At 40.6% G+C, this 19,031-nt stretch overlaps 1 protein-coding gene across 7 annotated transcripts in view; it reads right to left on the bottom strand.

The window, feature by feature from the left end:
* tyw1 (tRNA-yW synthesizing protein 1 homolog (S. cerevisiae)) overlaps positions 1-19,031 on the bottom strand; it is a 125,870-nt gene that overhangs the window by 66,436 nt on the left and 40,403 nt on the right. For 6 of the 7 annotated variants that reach the window (XM_069912061.1, XM_069912062.1, XM_069912063.1 and 3 more), the window contains 3 exons: positions 8,715-8,767; positions 7,287-7,405; positions 5,545-5,654 (listed from right to left, as the gene is read on the bottom strand). In XM_069912061.1, the coding sequence (XP_069768162.1) occupies positions 5,545-5,654; positions 7,287-7,405; positions 8,715-8,767 (282 nt within the window). Of the gene's footprint in view, positions 1-5,544; positions 5,655-7,286; positions 7,406-8,714; positions 8,768-9,055; positions 9,078-19,031 lie in introns of those variants that run through there. The other variant, XM_069912066.1, reaches the window with a different exon arrangement.

Below are 19,031 nucleotides of genomic sequence, written 5' to 3' on the forward strand. Positions count from 1 at the left end.
AATATTAAATCTCTGGACTACCCATCAGATCATACCCAATTAGATTTTAATTCATCCATCTTGTAATAAATGCTGCATTAACTCAGATAAAGAGCCTCAATTATTTGCCATGCTCATTCCCATACATTTGCATGCTCTCTCTCTCTGACATTAATTTTGGTGATTCAGAGTTTAGCCAATTCAATTAAGTGGTTCTTAGAAGAATGCACTCATTCAGAGTTCATTCTAGCCCTTGCCATTCTCAACATTTGAAATGTATGTAAAAAAAAAAAAAGTTTTTCTTTTAAAACTATTGATGATGTAGTCTCATTTGGCTGGAAGGGAGTGTAACAATTTGCATAGACCATCATGGACCTTAATTTATGTTGCTATGTGCATAATCTTGTAATTTAGATTACTACAGGCAAAAGTTTTAGTTATCCCCTCCCTTAGGTAAAACACTCTTCCATTCTTTCTTCTTTACCTTGGCTTCGCGGACGAATATTTATGGAGGGTAATGTCCACATCAGCTGCAGGCTCGTTTGTGGCTGACAAGTCCGATGCGGGACAGGCAGACACGGTTGCAGCGGTTGCAAGGGAAAATTGGTTGGTTGGGGTTGGGTGTTGGGTTTTTCCTTCCTTGTTTTTTGTCAGTGAGGAGGGCTCTGCGGTCTTCTTCAAAGGAGGTTGCTGCCCGCCGAACTGTGAGGCGCCAAGATGCACGGTTTGAGGCGATATCAGCCCACTGGCGGTGGTCAATGTGGCAGGCACCAAGAGATTTCTTTAGGCAGTCCTTGTACCTCTTCTTTGGTGCACCTCTGTCACGGTGGCCAGTGGAGAGCTCGCCATAGAACACGATCTTGGGAAGGCGATGGTCCTCCATTCTGGAGACGTGACCTACCCAGCGCAGTTGGATCTTCAGCAACGTGGATTCGACGCTGTCGGCCTCTGCCATCTCGAGTACTTCGATGTTAGGGATGAAGTCGCTCCAATGAATGTTGAGGATGGAGTGGAGACAACGCTGGTGGAAGCGTTCTAGGAGCCGTAGGTGATGCCGGTAGAGGACCCATGATTCGGAGCCGAACAGGAGTGTGGGTATGACAATGGCTCTGTATACGCTAATCTTTGTGAGGTTTTTCAGTTGGTTATTTTTCCAGACTCTTTTGTGTAGTCTTCCAAAGGCGCTATTTGCCTTGGCGAGTCTGTTGTCTATCTCGGTGTCGATCCTTGCATCCGATGAAATGGTGCAGCCGAGATAGGTAAACTGGTTGACCGTTTTGAGTTTTGTGTGCCCGATGGAGATGTGGGGGGGCTAGTAGTCATGGTGGGCAGCTGGCTGATGGAGGACCTCAGTTTTCTTCAGGCTGACTTCCAGGCCAAACATTTTGGCAGTTTCCGCAAAACAGGATGTCAAGCGCTGAAGAGCTGGCTCTGAATGGGCAACTAAAGCGGCATCGTCTGCAAAGAGTAGTTCACGAAAAATGCAGAGAACAAAACAAAGGACTCTACATCACCTTTGTAGACCTCATCAAAGCCTTCGACACCGTGAGCAGGAAAGGGCTTTGGCAAATACTAGAGCACCTCGGATGCCCCCCAAAGTTCCTCAACATGGTTATCCAACTGCACAAAAACCAACAAGGTTGGGTCAGATACAGCAATGAGCTCTCTGAACCCTTCTCCATTAACAATGGCGTGAAGCAAGGCTGCGTTCTCGCACCAACCCTTTTTTCAATCTTCTTCAGCATGATACTGAAACAAGCCATGAAAGACCTCAACAATGAAGATGCTGTTTACATACAGTACCACACGGATGGCAGTCTCTTCAATCTGAGGCGCCTGCAATCTCACACCAAGACTCTTCCATTAAGAACCATAGAACACTACACCACAGAAAACAGCCCATTCAGCCTTTCTAGTCAGTGCTGAACCATCATTCCACTAGCCCCACTGAACTGCATCTAGTCCATGGTTACAGATATATGGGTGGGAGAGGTCTGGAGGGTTATCTATCTAATTTATTCTTAAAACTTAAAAGTGAGCCGCATTTAACATCAGATGGCAGCTCATCCCATCACTGAGTGAAGAAGTTCCCCCTAATGTTCTCCCAAATCTTTCCCCTTTCATCCTAAAGTAATTTCCTCTCATATTTATCTCTCCCAATCTACGTGGAAAGAGCCTACTTGCATTTACTCTGTCTATACCCCTCATAATTTTGTTAACCTCTATCAAACCTCCCCTCATTCTTCTTCTTCGTTCCAAGGAATAAAGTCCTAACCTGTTTAATCGTTCCCTATAACTCAACTCCTGGCAACATTCTAGTAAATCTTCTCTGTATTCTTTTCAATCTTACTAATATCCTTCCTGTAGTTTTCAAGATTCTTGAAGCACAGATGAGGGTATTATTTGGCTGTCAAATGCATCATTCTAGCGATACAAACTAAGCAATTTAGAATTTAAACCAGCATTCAGGAAGGCCACAAAGATTTAAATATCTTGCGATAATCATATAGTCGGACAGCCTACAATAAACGCTTTTCTGTTTTCAACAATATCGCAATCTTCTAAACTATTCATCTTATTTGCAAACTGTGTCCTTAACTGGAAACATTATGCTACAAATTCAGAAGCTAGTAATTGAATCTTTAGATCTAAAATAACTTTTTTGCTGTCAAAGTTCATTTTTAACAGAATCACACTAACATTTATGAAGGTATATCAATTAAAAGGACCCTTCAAATTTTGGAAATCAACAATATGCAATAATTTGGAGATCAGAGAATGAATGCCTTATGCACAATAATTCTTCATTTTCAACATTCTTTTCATAGGTATCATTTTCAATACAAGTTTTCTCATGGTGGTGGTTAAAGGAGTGGCAAAGAATCGAATAGGTCATTAAAATTTAGATTACCTTACAACATTATCAGTTGAGAATAGTGGTTAGAACTTATTTGCAATTACATACTTTCATGGGAAAAATTATACATGTACAGAAATGGAATAATGGGTTTCATGATAACAAAAAATTAGTTTAAACTGTGATGATAAATATCAACAACATTTTACTGAAAAATACCCCAAGTAATTTGTGCAGAGCAGAAGGTGCACGGGAACACCATCAACTTCAAATTAAATTGAAATTGTTTCATTATGATATTATACTAACAATCTAACAATATCGTCTCTCAGTTACTCTTGGTGAACTTCGTTGGCAAGCCATGTCATTTGCATGCCTGACATCATAATCTTATGACAGATATTCTATTTTCATAAGGAAGAGATCGCTAGATGGAAAGATTCAAAGATGTGCTTACACTATCTTTGAAGAACACGGACATCTTCCACTGACTCCTGGGATGTTCTGACCGACAACTGCTCACAGAGAAGGAGCCTTTGAGATGATATTTAGAACCTTAAGGCCAGCAGTCCTGTATTATTGACAGAAGGGATATCACAAACTACTTATCCATCCACTCCTTAAGGCACCTCCTGCTCCATCTGTAGAAGCAGGCTGTTCCCAAACTGGCCTCATTAGCCACCTCTGAAGCCAAACACCCAGAGAGGATGCAAGTCATCCTCAATCCTGAGTGGCTGCCAAAGAAGAATTCTGAAGTAAATGTTCTGGCTCCAATGGTTTAATTGATGGAAAATAGGTCCTCACCTTACTAAATAACAAATGATTCGTGGTCTCTCCAATTCAAAACAAGACCTTGTGTTTCTATCATCCACAGCCTCTATTGTTGTCTGACGATCTCCTTTCTACAATGCTCACATTTATATTATATTAAAATTACATCACGTTCCAACTGATAAGATTAAAAGAGCATGGGAACAGGATTTACAATTAACTCTTTCTGATGATTTGTGGGAAATGATTCTTAGGCTTGTTAAAACAAAGTCTCTGTGAAAAGATGGCCACGCCGGTGTATTTTTGGCTGTTTGTTTTCCTTTACACAGTAACCAATTTGTTCCTAATTGTATGTCAGTGCTTTGGATCAACTTGCATTGTGTTAAATATGCTAAATAAATAAACTATATCCTCGATCTGCACCCATCATTCACTCATCTAATTTAAGATGGTACACCAGGCACATGTATCTAAAGATAAATTGGCACGAATATTTCCAGATGTCAACCCCGTGGCGACAGGTGTAACAATGGGGTGGTATCGTTAGTTGACTTATTTTGGTTTGTCCAGCATTGGAATCTTAAAGGAAAGAAAATTTTTACCATTTTATCTCCAATTTTAGCTATAAATTTACACCCGAATCCAATGATGGTATTTGGAGTGGTGATGGAAGATGTATATCTAACGTCATCTGATTGCCATGTTGTTGCATTCATGACCCTTATGGCTAGAAGATATATTTTGCTTAGGTGGAAAGATTAATTCCACCTCCCTATGTCTAGTGGATGTGCCAAACTTTAGCTTGTTTAAATTTAGAGAAGATCAGATGTGCTATAACTGATAGAACGTCGCACCCATTTATGAATTATTTTAATCCCACTTTAATATGATATTATTGTTTTTCTCTTCATGTCAACTATTAATTTTATTGTTTTAAGGCATCTCAACTTCTAGGTTGGGGTGGGGGGGGGGTCAGGCTACTTTATTTAGTTCAGGATTTGGGCGGCACAGGCTTGTGGGCTGGAAGAGTCTGTTACCATGCTGTATGTCTAAATTTAAAATTCCTTGACTGACAAAGACCTACAGCTTCCACTTGTGCATTTGGGACCATATTCACACAAAGGCTACAGAAATCCATAACAGTGAGTCACTCTTACATATGTTGGAAAACGTTTGATCCTTTTGCCAAAACAATCTGCATTCCAAATATGAATGCAAGAAGAGAAAACTAATGCAAGGAGAGATAAAAGCAAAATGTTGAAATATGCAGTCACAACTGTTTTTTGACCAAAGGAAGTGCAATTTATCTTGAAATCTGATGCTACGTTTTCTAGAAGAAATTAAGTTAAAAAGTGATTTCAAAAGTATGCTTCAAAGTATTGAGAAGTCGATACAAGGCTAGTTATTCAGAATGGTTCAATATAGGTTTAACGCTAATACAAATCTTTCTACACTGTGCCTTTCACATCTCTTTTAGAATATCTCAAGGCTCTTTACAACCAATAAAGCAGTTTTGAAATGCAGTCATCATTTCTGTGCAGGAGAAATGGCTTTAAAATGAACAAAGGGGATTCCGAGATTGTGAAGCACGTCGTCAGATTTTTACTTCTTTAAGTATGGAACTTTAAATACTTTAGAACCGATAAGAAAGTTGGTTGAAGCAAAGGTGTATGAGTATAAATGGGTATTTAAGATTTGGAATCACCGCCCAGCTCCTCCTTAGAGTGGCAGGGATAAAATCTATTTGAGACAATCGATGGGAATAGGGTGAAAACTGAAATTCCCCAAGTTCCTTTGCTACCCATTCTTACTAAACTAGCCCACTTCCATTAATTATGCAAACAAAACACTTACACTATAATGTCTAATAGTGTGAACAAACACTTATGCTAAAATATACAAGATTTCCTGCTCCTGTTTGACAACTTTTTTTTTACCTTTAAACTGTTTGATCAGGTTCTGATGGCTCTCAATTGCTTCTTTTAATATCATATCGGCTTCGTCCATTTTCCATCGCCATTCAGTTCCAACAGGGTTGGTATGATGCCTGTTAGAAAAAAAATGTGTGCATTGAGAATTTATAACGTGCTGAATTAAGGAGGAACCTTAATAGTCCAGTCTCTGATAATTATTATATGGATCCATCCAAGAGAAGTGCATCACTATACAACATGTATAGTGATCTGTGATAATGTTTAGACATAATAATCACTCTATCCCAACAAGGCTCAGGTCATACATCAATGAATGATTTGGTTAACTAAACAATATGGAACAGTTACAATCCATGTCACACCATTTTTCTCAATTAAACAGAGTTGTTCCCCTTCAATTGTCTTTCCACATAACTAGATTTGTGAAAACATTGCTCACTCTCTCAGCTTGCAAGTATGTCCATCAATGAGCCACCTCCAATTGTTGGTCCCATCATACTCACATGTCTCAGACAAATTGTTTTCAACTACATCAGAAGTTTGCTTCAACATTTTTAATGATGCCAGCATGAATATGTGGGTATCCCATTGCATATCTCAGCTGCTACTTTGCACTACTGACAGGAAGAAACTATTTGACAAGTCTGGTTCGAAATCTTCAAAAAAAAACCTAAAAATCAGCCAAATATTTTAATTGATTAGCCTCCTCCTGTCAGACCAAATTAGAAGTTCTGCTGATTTTAATATCCCTTTGTGTAATGCAAAATATACAAACTAAAATTAACTAGTTAAAAAAATCATAAACTCTCCTGCCAGTAGAATAAAAAAATGTTCACCAATTTAACATTTTGTCTCACTTTCTAAAATCATGTCATTAAAAACATAGGTGGAAGAAGAAAGAGGTCACAGGCTCCCTCTTGCTTCCTCCATCATTTACTATAATGGCTAATTCAGGCTCATGTTCATTTTCCCACCCAATTCTCACCTCTCTTGAGAAAAGAGAATCAATTTTTCCTATATTTTAAAATACACCATTCCAAGAGTGAGAATTCAGTTTTCGATTCTCTCAATTAAGGTGTGGACATAGGCAGGGCTGAGTGTGCCACCCCCATGCATTTTGTGCTCAGGCTCCTATCCACAAACAGAGTTGACCTGGGCAGCACTGAGAGGGGAAAGCTGATTAATGCATGGTTGAGTGGGGCCTCGCCACTTGAATATCAGTAGGCGATGAGAACAATAGGACAAGTCTTGGATGTGGCGTCTCGCATTTGATATTGGACTGCCATCAAGCTTGAACGGACATACTGGAGAAGATTCACTTGGCACACTATAGTATACGTGAAACAGTTTGTCGAGCTGGATATTGTAGGCTGCTCAGCTTTTCCTAAAAATATTCTCCAAACCCCATTTAACTCATCTAGACTATAATCCATTCCTTTGAAATACTTATAATTCTAACCATTTACGAACACTGCAATTCAAGTTATTCATCAGTTTAAGAACCTTAATATTAGACCAAAATTACTCCTTTTTTTAAACAAGTAAGCAAATACTATGACACAAGGTTGAAGCTAAGAAGGGGAAGAACACTAATTCAATGTTTAAATCTAATTAAGAACTTAATGCTATCCTTTAATAGCTAAAATGCTTACATGAACAATTTCAAGATATTCAGCTAATTCAAGCAACTTTTATTCAAATAAAACCATGACAAATCAACTAAATTGGTTTGCATTATTTCCTACCTCCAGCAAAAGACACATTTATTAGCACAGGCCAGACTGGGGGTTGTCTCCATACAGCGATGGCTCTCAATTCCATAGAATGTATGTTTATAACAGCCACCTCGACCTCGGAGCATGGACTGTGGAAATGGGGGAAAAAAATCAATGCACCAAACATTAGAAGTTAAAGCACATGCACATTTAAAAATAGTAAGTAGTACACAATGCCAATATGAGCCAAATTGACTCTTGCTCGTGGTTCTGCTGGCATTCAACTACTTAAGTGGTCTAGGTAGGTCACAATTAGTGTAGGATCTGAGACCCACTGATTTCACTGGGGATTTTAGGTCTATTAATTAGAAGGCAAAGGTAAATTATTAAATTACTTTTGACATGGAACCATTTCTTAGTGATTTATATGTTTTAGGTTATTTTCAATTCAAAAATATATTTTTGCTTTAATTTTTCTAAAATCTCTCTGAATATCAGAAATATTGAAAATAGCTTGTAGGTCTCACTTCTGGCAAAGGCCCACCCCTATTATGGGAGCAGGGTCTTTGCACATTACCACCCTAGACCCATTGTCTGTCCTTGCTCAACACCCAGGTTGCAGGAGGCTGTTGAGAAAAACGCAATATGCCCAGAGAAGGTACTGCAGAGCAGATAAATAACTCCTGGAGGAACCTGACATTTTATTCCATTCCAGTGACTTAAATCATGATACATTAAAAATCAAACATTCATAGATCAGTTAATGTTTTCAACTTTATAATTATTAAATTTATGAATTGATTCATGTACACTTTGTTGATTCTAATTAATAATCACCATGCTAAATGTTGCTGATTACAAAATAAGGTCATTAGAAATAACTAGAGGTGCAACTTGAGGTTCAGGAGAGCTCACGATTTTTATCAATATCTTTCTCTGTGCCGGTAACAAGCAATAATTATTTATGTTGTTTTTTAAAAAGAAAGATAGAATTTGCGTGATTTTACTGGTCTGAAGAATGTCCCATGTCCCAGCATTGGTCATTCACACACGAACGACCAAAGCTCGAAATCTCCGTGTCCTTATGCGGGTTGAGACATATACAAGTGCGGTGATTAAGGGGATGACGCGGATTATCGATACGTGCTATTCATTAGCCCGTTGTTCACGAAATACCTGCAGTTAACGTTAGACTGCAGATGTTACGGAAAATTTACTAGGGGTCTAGGAGGTAAAATATCAGAATGGGAATGGCACCCTCATTCCCATTCTGACTTTAAAAAAAAATACAGCATGCATTCCGGGAAAATGGCACTGATTTCCTGGAACACGGTGGCTATGTAAAAAGCACAATTGACTGCACTTCTTAAATGCACTCTCATCACATTTTTAACAAAATAAAGTCTTCCCATTTGCAAGTTACAAGAAAAAAAATATAGAAAGACTTTTGTCAGCTACCTTGGTCCATCTACAGAGCTTCACACCTGAGTGACTTCCTATCAGGCGATATCCTGGAAAATAAAAGGATTCACTCCATTTCAATAGCTGGCTCTAATAAACTGGTCATAGGTTCAAAGTACTGGCATTTTTATCATTCTCCACATTAAGAAACTCAAGAAGTCCTCCTCCTACCCCTCCCTGCGTGTTGTTTACCAACATGAACTAAGAGTATCAATATACAAAAGTCAATTGGGTATTGGAGAAAATAAAAATAATTGCCATCAGTCTTATCCTATTTATATTTCTCTTACAATGCACCTTATTTATAATCACAAAACCATTCCAAATTAAGCACATACTTAATGTTAAAAAGACCAGATGAGGATTCTACAAATCTTTAAAAGTCATACATTTGTTTTACAAGGCCACATAACTTGGCATTTAACATATACTGACAGAAAATTAATTTTACTGCATCTCATCATGTTTTTGGCTAACAATTAGGTTACTAAACAAACTCATTACAGAAGGAACACTTGGTTTTATGCTTATAGTTTCACCTAGGAAATAATTACCATAACTGCTTATAATTTTCTATTCCATTTTTATCCTTATTTGCTTTTTGGCAGTACATCAATTCTTCAAAAAAGCTACTCAATGTGACTGCAAGAATGACTTTGTTGCATTCAAGTAATACAGCTTGCTACATCTTCAATTCCCTCTGAAACCCCGTGAACAGCAGTTTTTAAAAACAAGGTCCCAGCAATCATCACATTTCTTAAATTAGGAATTTGAAAAATATAGATAGGTTAAGTCAGTGGGCAAGTCTGGCAAATGAAGTACAATGTTGATAAATGTGAGGTTATTCACTTTGGAAGCAAAAATAAATCAGATTATTATTTAAATAGCAAGCGATTGCAACATGCTGCCATGCAGAAGGACTTGGCAGGGCATGAATCAGAAAAGGTTGGTTTGCAGGTGCAGCCGGCTATTAAGAAGGCAAATAGTAAATTTCCAGAGGGGTTGAATTTAGGAGCATGGAGGTTATGCTGCAACTGTACAAACTACTGGTGAGACCACACCTGGGGTACCGAGTACAGTCCTGGTCTCCTTACTGGAGGACAAATGTACAGGTACTGATTTTTGAGGTGATGCAGAGGGAGGTTCACCAGGTTAATTCCAGAGATGAGGGGGCTAGCCTATGAGGAGAGAATGAGTCATCTGGGGCTGTACTTGGTCAGATTCAGAAGAATGAGAGGGGAACACAGAAATTATGAAAGGCATGGACAAGATAGAGGTAGGCAAGTTGTTTCCTTTGGTGGGGGAGACCAAGATCCATGGTAGTAGATTTAGGACAGAAATGTGGAGGAACTGTTTTCCCCAGAGAGTGGTGATTCTAGGAAACTCACTGCCCATTGAAGCAGTAGCGGCAACATCAGTGAAAATATTTAAGACGAGGTTGGATAGATTTTTAAAGTAGGGGAATTAATGGATATGGGGAAAAGGGAAGTATGTGGAGATGAGCCTATCATCAGATCAACCATGATCTTATTGAATGGCAGAGCAGGCTCAACAGGCCGGATTGGATGGCCAACTCCTGCTCCTATTTCTTGATATTAATTCTTGTGTTACGAGCCCAGAGGACCCATAAACCCAGCAGTAATACATATTCACCAAGACAAATGGTTACTTAAACAAAAGTTGCTTTTAATTATCTTTAAACATGGAAACAGGATTACACTTTAACTTATCACTATTAACTTAACCCCCTTCTAATTCTAAGTGCACATGTATGTAATATGTATGCAAGTTTAGAAAAATTCTTTGAGTCACAGTCCAATCTCACTTGTCATTCCTTCAAGGTTACTGGTTGTAAGTAATTCTTATACTCTGCACAGAATTTAACATTTATAAAGTTCACCAGGCTTTAGTGCTTGAAAGGTAAATGGTTACTGCTCAGGAAGGTTCTTGTTGGTTTTCAGACAGAGATTTCTTGTTCCTGGACAAAAACTGATCCCTCTTAATCAGAAATTTGCCCCATCAGGGTTTTCCAGATGATAACCTCTTTCTTTCAGGTCACCACAGAGTTCCTTTTTGTTTCCCTTATTTCAAGTGAAATATTAGGCAGCCAGTCCTCTCCTCTTGCATTAACCACAAGGGCTTTGACCAGGCTGAACCAAGCACTCACAACCCATCTTGCAATTGGGGCTTTTCCACAAGCTTACCAGCTTGTCCTGTTCCAGTCCCATCTACTGCTGCTGACTGTAGAACTACAAAAACTAAGCTCTCTCTCTCTCTCTCTGTGATTAAAAAGCATTTTTTCCTCACTCTGCTTGCAAAAACCACATGACCCTCTTAGAACAGCAAGCTGCACTCCCAGACAGCCTGCGGCTCTGAACTACTCCTCCAATCTCTTTCATCTGTTGTTTTTCAAAACAACCACCCATTAGTGAAGTCTCTTGGGCATTCCCCAAAGTTTTTGCAAAGGCCTCCAGGAGCCACCTTGTCTGGCTTGAGCAGAGCTCCAGTATTATTATAAATGAGATTTCTTTTGAAGTGTTTGAATGTGGCCTACACTAAAAAAACCTGCACTTATTTATCTCCCAAAAACATAGCTATAAACAATACAAACACAACATAATCTGTCACACTTGGTGTAATAATATATTAGAAAAAAAACAAATAAACCACACTTCTTTTTTAGCCTGCCACTCCAATCAAGAAAATAATGGATGATTTTTTTCCCCCTCATTTCCCACTTTCCCTATATCCTTTAATTTCCTTAGTGCCCAAAAATTTGCCAAGTCTTGTGGTCTGTCCAATGAGCATTCACTGTGCTTGAGCAGAATCAGAATTTATTGTCATGAACAAGTCACGAAATTCGTTGTTTTGTGACAGCATCATAGTGCAAACATTCATATAAACCACCTTACAAAAATAAATAAGACTAGAATACAAAAAGTCAAAGTCAGGCAGTGTCTTGGTTCATTGATGGCAGCAAGGAAGAAACTGTCCTTGTGCTGTTGAGTGCTTACCTTTAGGCTCCTGTACCTCCTTCCCAATGGTAGCAGAGTGAAGAGGGCATGGTCTGGGTAGTGGGGGCCCTTGAAGATAGAGGCTTCTTTCTTAAGACACCGTCTCTTGTAGATGTCCTCAATGGAGTGAAGTCTTGTGCCCATGATGTCACAGGCCTAGTTAACAACCCTGTGGAATGTTTTTTTTTTCCTGAGCATTGGCACCTCTGTACCAGATAGTGATGCAACCAGCCAGAATGCTCTCCACGGTACACCTGTAGAAGTTTTTGAGAGTCTTTTGTGGCACACTGATTTGCCACAAGCACCTCACAAAGTGTAGCCACTGGTGAGCCATCTTCGTGATTGCATCAACATGGAGGCTCCATGACAGATCCTCGGAGATGTTGATACCTAGGAATTTAAGTTCTTGACCCTCTCCACTCCTGAATTTTCAATGAGGCCTGGATCGTGTTCTCCTGACTTCCTTCTGAGGTCCACAATCATCTCCTTGGTTTTGCTAACATTGATTGCAAAGTTGTCGTGATACCACTCAACGAGCTGATCTTTCTCCCTCCTGGACGCTTCCTCATTGCTGTTTGTGATTCTGCCAACAACCAAGGTGTCATCGGCAAATTTGTTGGTAGCATTGGAATTGTGCCTGGCCACATAGTCATGGCTGTATAGAAAGAAGAGCAGTGGGCTAAGAACGTATCCCTGAGGTACACCTGTGTTGATAGTGAGAGAATTCCAAATTCAAGTCATCGGAGTAAAGAGACCTCTTCATCTTGAATTTTTAGCACTCTTTATTCACAAGCTGAAAGCCTTAGTTCTGAAATCCTTCGTTCTCAATTCCTCAATCAAGGACATCTATACCCCTGAGCAGAAAGCCCTGCAAATGGAGGTGGATACACCCAAGACATCACACCGGTCGAGAACTCTATAGGGAATGCTGCCACCGGAGAGGAACCACATCACCCAGCAGTTGCTCTGTTCATCAGGAAAAAGGTTTAGGTGCCACAAGACTCACACCACCAGGCTCAGAAACAGCTGCTACCCCTTCACCATCAGGCTCCTCAACAACAAACTCATCAAGGACTCTTACTTTTGCACTCTTTTTCGCTCTGTTTTGCACAGTTTGTTTGCAGTTCTTTATTTGCTTACATGTGAGTACAATATTTTTTTGCATGGCAATTCTGCCATGCCTGCAGGAAAAAAGAATCTCTGGGATATATGTGATGTCACACATGTACCCTGACAATAAATCCGAAATGGACCACAGATTTATGCAGGGGTAAATGTCCACGTCAGCTGCAGGCTCGTTTGTGGCCTACATGTCAGATGCGGGACAGGCAGACACGGTTGCAGCGGTTGCAGGGGAAAATTGGTTGGTTGGGGTTGGGTGTTGGGTTTTTCCTACTTTGTCTTTTGTCAGTGAGGTGGGCTCTGCGGTCTTCTTCAAAGGAGATTGCTGCCCACCAAACTGTAAGGCGCCAAGATGCATGGTTTGAGGCGATATCAGCCCACTGGCGGTGGTCAATGTGGCAGGCACAGATTTCTTTAGGCAGTCCTTGTACCTCTTCTTTGGTGCACCTCTGTCACGGTGGCCAGTGGAGAGTTCACCATATAACACGATCTTGGGAAGGCGATGGCCCTCTATTCTGGAGACGTGACCTACCCAGTGCAGCTGGATCTTCAGCAGCGTGGATTCGATGCTGTCGGCCTCTGCCATCTCGAGTATTTCGATGTTAGGGATGAAGTCACTCCAATGAATGTTGAGGATGGAGCGGAGACAATGCTGGTAGAAGCGTTCTAGGAGCCGTAGGTGATGCCGGTAGAGGACCCATGATTCGGAAAACACTAATAGCACAGAAATATCCTCCACTTTTTCATTTTAATCCATTTCCTGTGGAGACGTACATGATGCACTCAGCTCCACCACTATTCCACTGTTTCTTTTGAAAGGTTTGACAAATTAGGCACCTTGAAGCATAATGCTCTGAAGTGATTCCAATTAAAGGGGCTATACTACAATACTAAAACTATGAACAAACAGCATATTTAATCCTACCATGACTACTTACAGAAATGTGAGGGCAACCTAAGTAACACTGTACAAGTGTACAAAAAATTTCTGTAGTAAAAAGAGAAACAACACACAATTCCTCTGAATAATATATCCAAATACATAACCCTAACACTTATGCATTATAGCTACAAGAGCACAATACCGTTGCCATAAAATATTAAAATAGGTGAATGAGTGGCTGCAACTTCTCAAGAACAACCTTCTTTTAAACTAGGGTAATAGAGTCAAGCCTGAAACTCGCCTACTTGCCAACAACCCCAAGCCAAGACAGTAGAAACCTGCTGCATCTCATGGAGCCAGGGAAATCCTTAATGCGGAACCCTTGGGGGACAGTGTTTTCCAAATTTCGGATTTTTCCGGATTTTGGAAAGCCAGATTTAAGCCCACCCGAAATGTGCTGCCGTATCCACCCCCACCCCCTTCCAATCGCGCTGCCGGGTCTCCCCCTTCCTCCCCCGGCCCACCCGACTCGTGCTGCAGGTTCCCCCCCCCCACCTCCTCGCCCGCCCGACTCCTGTCGCTGTTACTCTCCCTACTTGGTGGATTTTGGAGCTTTCCGGATTTTAGATGTCTGGATAAAGGATTGTGTACTTGTATATACAATAGCTAAAAATCAAGAATTACAAAACATATCACCATATACAGCACAGAACAGGCCAGTTTGGCCTTACTAGTCCATGCCGGAACAAATCCCCACTCTTCTAGTCCCACTGACCAGCACCTGGTCCATACCCCTCCAATCCTCTCCCCTCCATGTAATTATCCAGTCTTTCCTTAAATGTATTACAAGATCATTTTTCAACATAAATAGGGGATATTTGGGAAATAGGAAATAATTTCCAATATTTCTGGAGGGAAACATTAGCCTCAGCAACTCCACTGAGACTGATTTTTCGTACAAATAAGACAGTAGAACTGCTGAAACATGACGGATTAAAATTCCAAAACAAACCTCATGAAAACGAAACAGGGTCTCAAATGATACACAAAACTCTGAATATAGGTCACTTCATGAATTCAAAGAGGAAACAACGTTGTCCTCTATCATCAACTCCAATTTGTATAAACAACCGGAGTAATAGAAGCCAGAGTCAGCCATCCGGCCCATCAAGCCTGCGCTACCATTCAATGAGCTCATGGCTGATTTGAGAAGCTCATCTCCACCTACCTGGCTTTTCCCACCATATCCTTCAATTCCCCTACCATGTAAAAATCTATCCATCCTTGTCTTCAACATATTTTCTGAGGTCACCTCCACTGATTCAATGAGCAGAGAGTTCCACAGATTCACCATCCTCTGGGAAAAGCAGTTCCCCCTCACCTCCGTCCTAGATCTACTCCCCTAAATCTTGGGGATAGGTCCCTTAGTACTGGTCTCACTCACCAATGGAAACTTACCCACATCTATCTCATCTATTCCTTTCATAATTTTACATTTCTATAAAATCCTCTCTCATTCTTCTAAATTCCAGTGCGAAAAGTCCCGAACGACTCAATCCCTCCTCACAGGCTATCCCCCTCAACACTAAAGGAAGCATCTTGATCGAGATCTAAATCTTATAGCTTGCATTTAAGTACCATGCATCAATTGTTATTAATATAGCTGCTCAACTATGCTTAAGAAACAACTCCAAAAGGGATTAGTCTCTTGGTTACTGGGGTCATTTATGATTTAAACGTAATATCCAATTAATAAAATCAGCAAATTACAATAAATAAACCTTCCACATTCTTTGAACATAAAAGTTAACATTGTTCATAACCTGCTTATAAATGGTGTTAGGAAGCTGAAAAGTTAGAGGTCTAATTAATAGGAACCACTGATAACAAACAAACACCAGCCTTCAACCTCTTTTTATTGATAGTACAAGCATACTCACCAGTTGAAATCACCAAACAAAAACATTTGTGTCGAGAAAAAGATGCCATTGACAATGGCAGCTGTGCAATAATTACATGAGTTGAAGCCACTCAGCATCATGGGTGTACAAAACTAACTATGATATACAGGTGCCTACCACTTGTCATAGCAAGTTCTCAAAAATAACCACAGAATTCTAGTGAATTGCAAAGTTCATGATGGGATCGCCTCTTCATTGGAGAAACAAAACTCAGATTGAGAGATCACTTTAAAATGAAGGCATAAACTTTTCCGTGGGAAAGTCGCACTTTAAAATGAAGGCATAAACTTTTCTGTGGGAAAGTCGCACTTTAAAATGAAGGCATAAACTTTTCCGTGGGAAAGTCGCAGCGGTGGTGGGGGTGGGGGGAGGATTTAAATAACAAAAAATAGAAATAGCAGTCAATTTTTAAATAGCGTGGTAGTGTTATTTATAAAGACTGTGGGGGAAAAGCGATGGCAGACCTGACTTCCAGAATGCCATGTGGCAGAGAAACCCCTCCATGAGTGCTCCATGAATACAGCTCTTTCTCTGCTGCACGGCATTCTGGAAGGGCAGGTCCGCCATCACTTTTTCCCTATAGTATTTATATATTTAACACGGTAGCATTGCCAACTTTCCCACACTGTATGAATTGTAAGCGATAGAACTACCAATTTTTCCACGCTGTTTAAAAATAATCCACTATTGTTATTTATTGCTGGCACTTTCCCCACAGTCCCTTATAGGTCAGCACATCAACAACAGGGGCTGAAGGGCTCATATTGTCCTGTAAATAAAGCTAAATTATGTTATAATGAAGCATGATATATTTTGTTCAAATACAAGATCATAATGCATTGATCGGGATTTAGGGCAGGCCCACCGTAGCTCAATGCGTCATGACGTCACCGGTAGAAGGTAGAACAGTCCTAAACCCCCCCCCACCAGGGATGGCTCCTTGCAAGTGTGAACACCTGCAGTGTCCCAGTTAAGTGTGGTGTAAAAGGGGCTATTCTTACATTAAGAATGTCAAAAGTTTGTTCCACCTATTTTCCAATCTGAGGACTTGCTCATTCACAACAAATAGCTCTGCAAGGGTATAACTGTATTTCTAAATCAAAAGGAAAGATGAACAGAAATCTGCAATTGCTGAAACCAACAAAGTCTGATTTGAAATATAATCGTAGTTGTTTGCCATGAAAATGCACACAATTAAACCAAATGATTATTTATTCAGACTCCATAACCTCAAACACAAGCAACAAAGTCAAATGATTTGGTATTAACAGTAATTAAATTAATGGTGATATGGTATCAACAGGATGAGGTGATGCGGCAAATAAAAGGCGAAACAGCCAGGAATCAAGCAAAAGGCCTGTCAGCTTGTTAGACGCATTTAACAGGAATTCTGAACAAGAAAAAGTTGCTTTATATAATGTAGTACAAGATGAGGTGTATATTAATGAGAATTTAAAAATCATTGTTTCCTTTTACAGATCGAGTTTCTATTTTCAGCATTTGCAGATTTTCTTCATATTTCTTTGAAAAAATATACCTGGGTTTTAAATTTTGTTTTTATTTACACAGTACTTAGAGGAGAATCTACATTTATCAGCATCTGATTGCACACACGAAGGTTGATGGTTTTCAGTGGGTTGTATATTTAGTGATTTTTTTAATGTTATTTTCCTTTATATAGTTAGAGGTTTTCAAATGGAACTTTAAAACCATTATCCTGGTAGATTTAACTGACAGATATTAATCAACACAACAATTAGGCTAAGTGGCATGCTCCGCACACCAGACATTTCCTATATCCCATGGATAAATGACAGTAGAAAAAAAACTTTTAATTAGACAGATAAGGACATTTATTTTGTAAGCGGAAGGAAATCAGGGCAAGCAGCAAGAGCATTTAGTGTTGGATGAAGTGCCCTCTCACACGGTACTTTGTATCAGTGGATTTTGACAGATGGTATTAACAACAAGGAAGAAGTGGAAGATGAAGAAACAATAAACAAAGACAAAGCAGGGATAACTAGCACTCAGGCACGAGGTTGAAAACATTTGATGTTATAGGAAGTAAGATTTGAAAGCACAACACCAGAAAAGATCCCGCAGTCCATTCTCCCAGGATCAATGTAACCTTCATCATACAATTATTTAATTGTTCCCAAAAAAGTTTCTACCACACCAACAGCCTCCACTGCTTCCTGAAAGTCCATTCCACCAATTTACTACAAGCTACATAAAGTAGTTATAGAGTGGTAGCTACGTGGAGGAAACAAGAACAGAACTGCACGCTGGAGTCAGTTTTGTTTCCAACTGTTTATTTAAAAAAAAACCCACGCTACGCCTTATAAGCCAACCTTCAATAACGGCAGTAACGTGGCGATGCACCGAGTGCACGTGCATGGCCCCTCCGCCCGCAAGGGAAGCAAAACCCGAGGGCGCCATCTTGACGTGGCCATGACAAACATGGAGCCGGTTCATCTGTGTCACGATGTGCGCCACCACACAACCCCCCCAGAACGAGCTTTAGTGTCCTGCTGCCCTTGGGCGCTGTGGGGTCGTGCCCTTAGGCGGTCACCCCTGGCACTTGGGCTGTGCTGGTACGATCTGCTGGCTGAGGTCCAAATGTGCAGGTTTCAGTCTGTATGGGCCTTCGTAAGGTTGTTGGAGGGGGGCAGAATGCAGGCCGCAGTGGACGAATACAAACTCTGCAGTTGATAAGTCTTTGGGGATGGACGCCGGCATCCATGGTGTGAGGGGGGGGGGGGTGGAAACGAGGCTAACCTGTCCCGTAGGTCTTGTAATGATGCCTTCCCCTTGGTGCCTGATTCTCGGGACGGTGGGAAGAATTCACCCAGTAGGGTTAATGGGGCGCCGTAAACCAATTCGGTGGAGTATGCCTGTAAATCCTCTTTAGGTGTCGTCCTGATGCCCAATAGGACCCAGGGGAGCTCATCCACCCAATTGGGGCCATTTAAATGGGCCATGAGGGCTGACTTCATGTAGTGGTGGAAACACTCTACAAGTCTGTTGGCCTGGGGGTGATAAGCGGTGGCTAGAGGCCCAGGAGCATTGCGAACTGTGTCCACAGTGCTAGCTTATGGCCTCCGGCCATCTCGTGGAGTGGTCTATTACTGTGAAGAAGTATTGGGCATCCAGGGAGACAGGCATTGGGCCTACGATGTCGACGTGTATATGTTCGAACCGTCTCTTTGGAGGGTCGAACTGGGCGCTTGACGTGACGGTGAATTTTGATGCCTGACAATTACGTGCCATCTGCAAGTCTTGTTTTCTCAAGCCGTGCCACACGAACCTCTTCCCTACCATACGGGTTGTGGTT

This window comes from Narcine bancroftii, chromosome 14 (assembly GCF_036971445.1).
Source record: "Narcine bancroftii isolate sNarBan1 chromosome 14, sNarBan1.hap1, whole genome shotgun sequence".
Taxonomy (NCBI): domain Eukaryota; kingdom Metazoa; phylum Chordata; class Chondrichthyes; order Torpediniformes; family Narcinidae; genus Narcine; species Narcine bancroftii.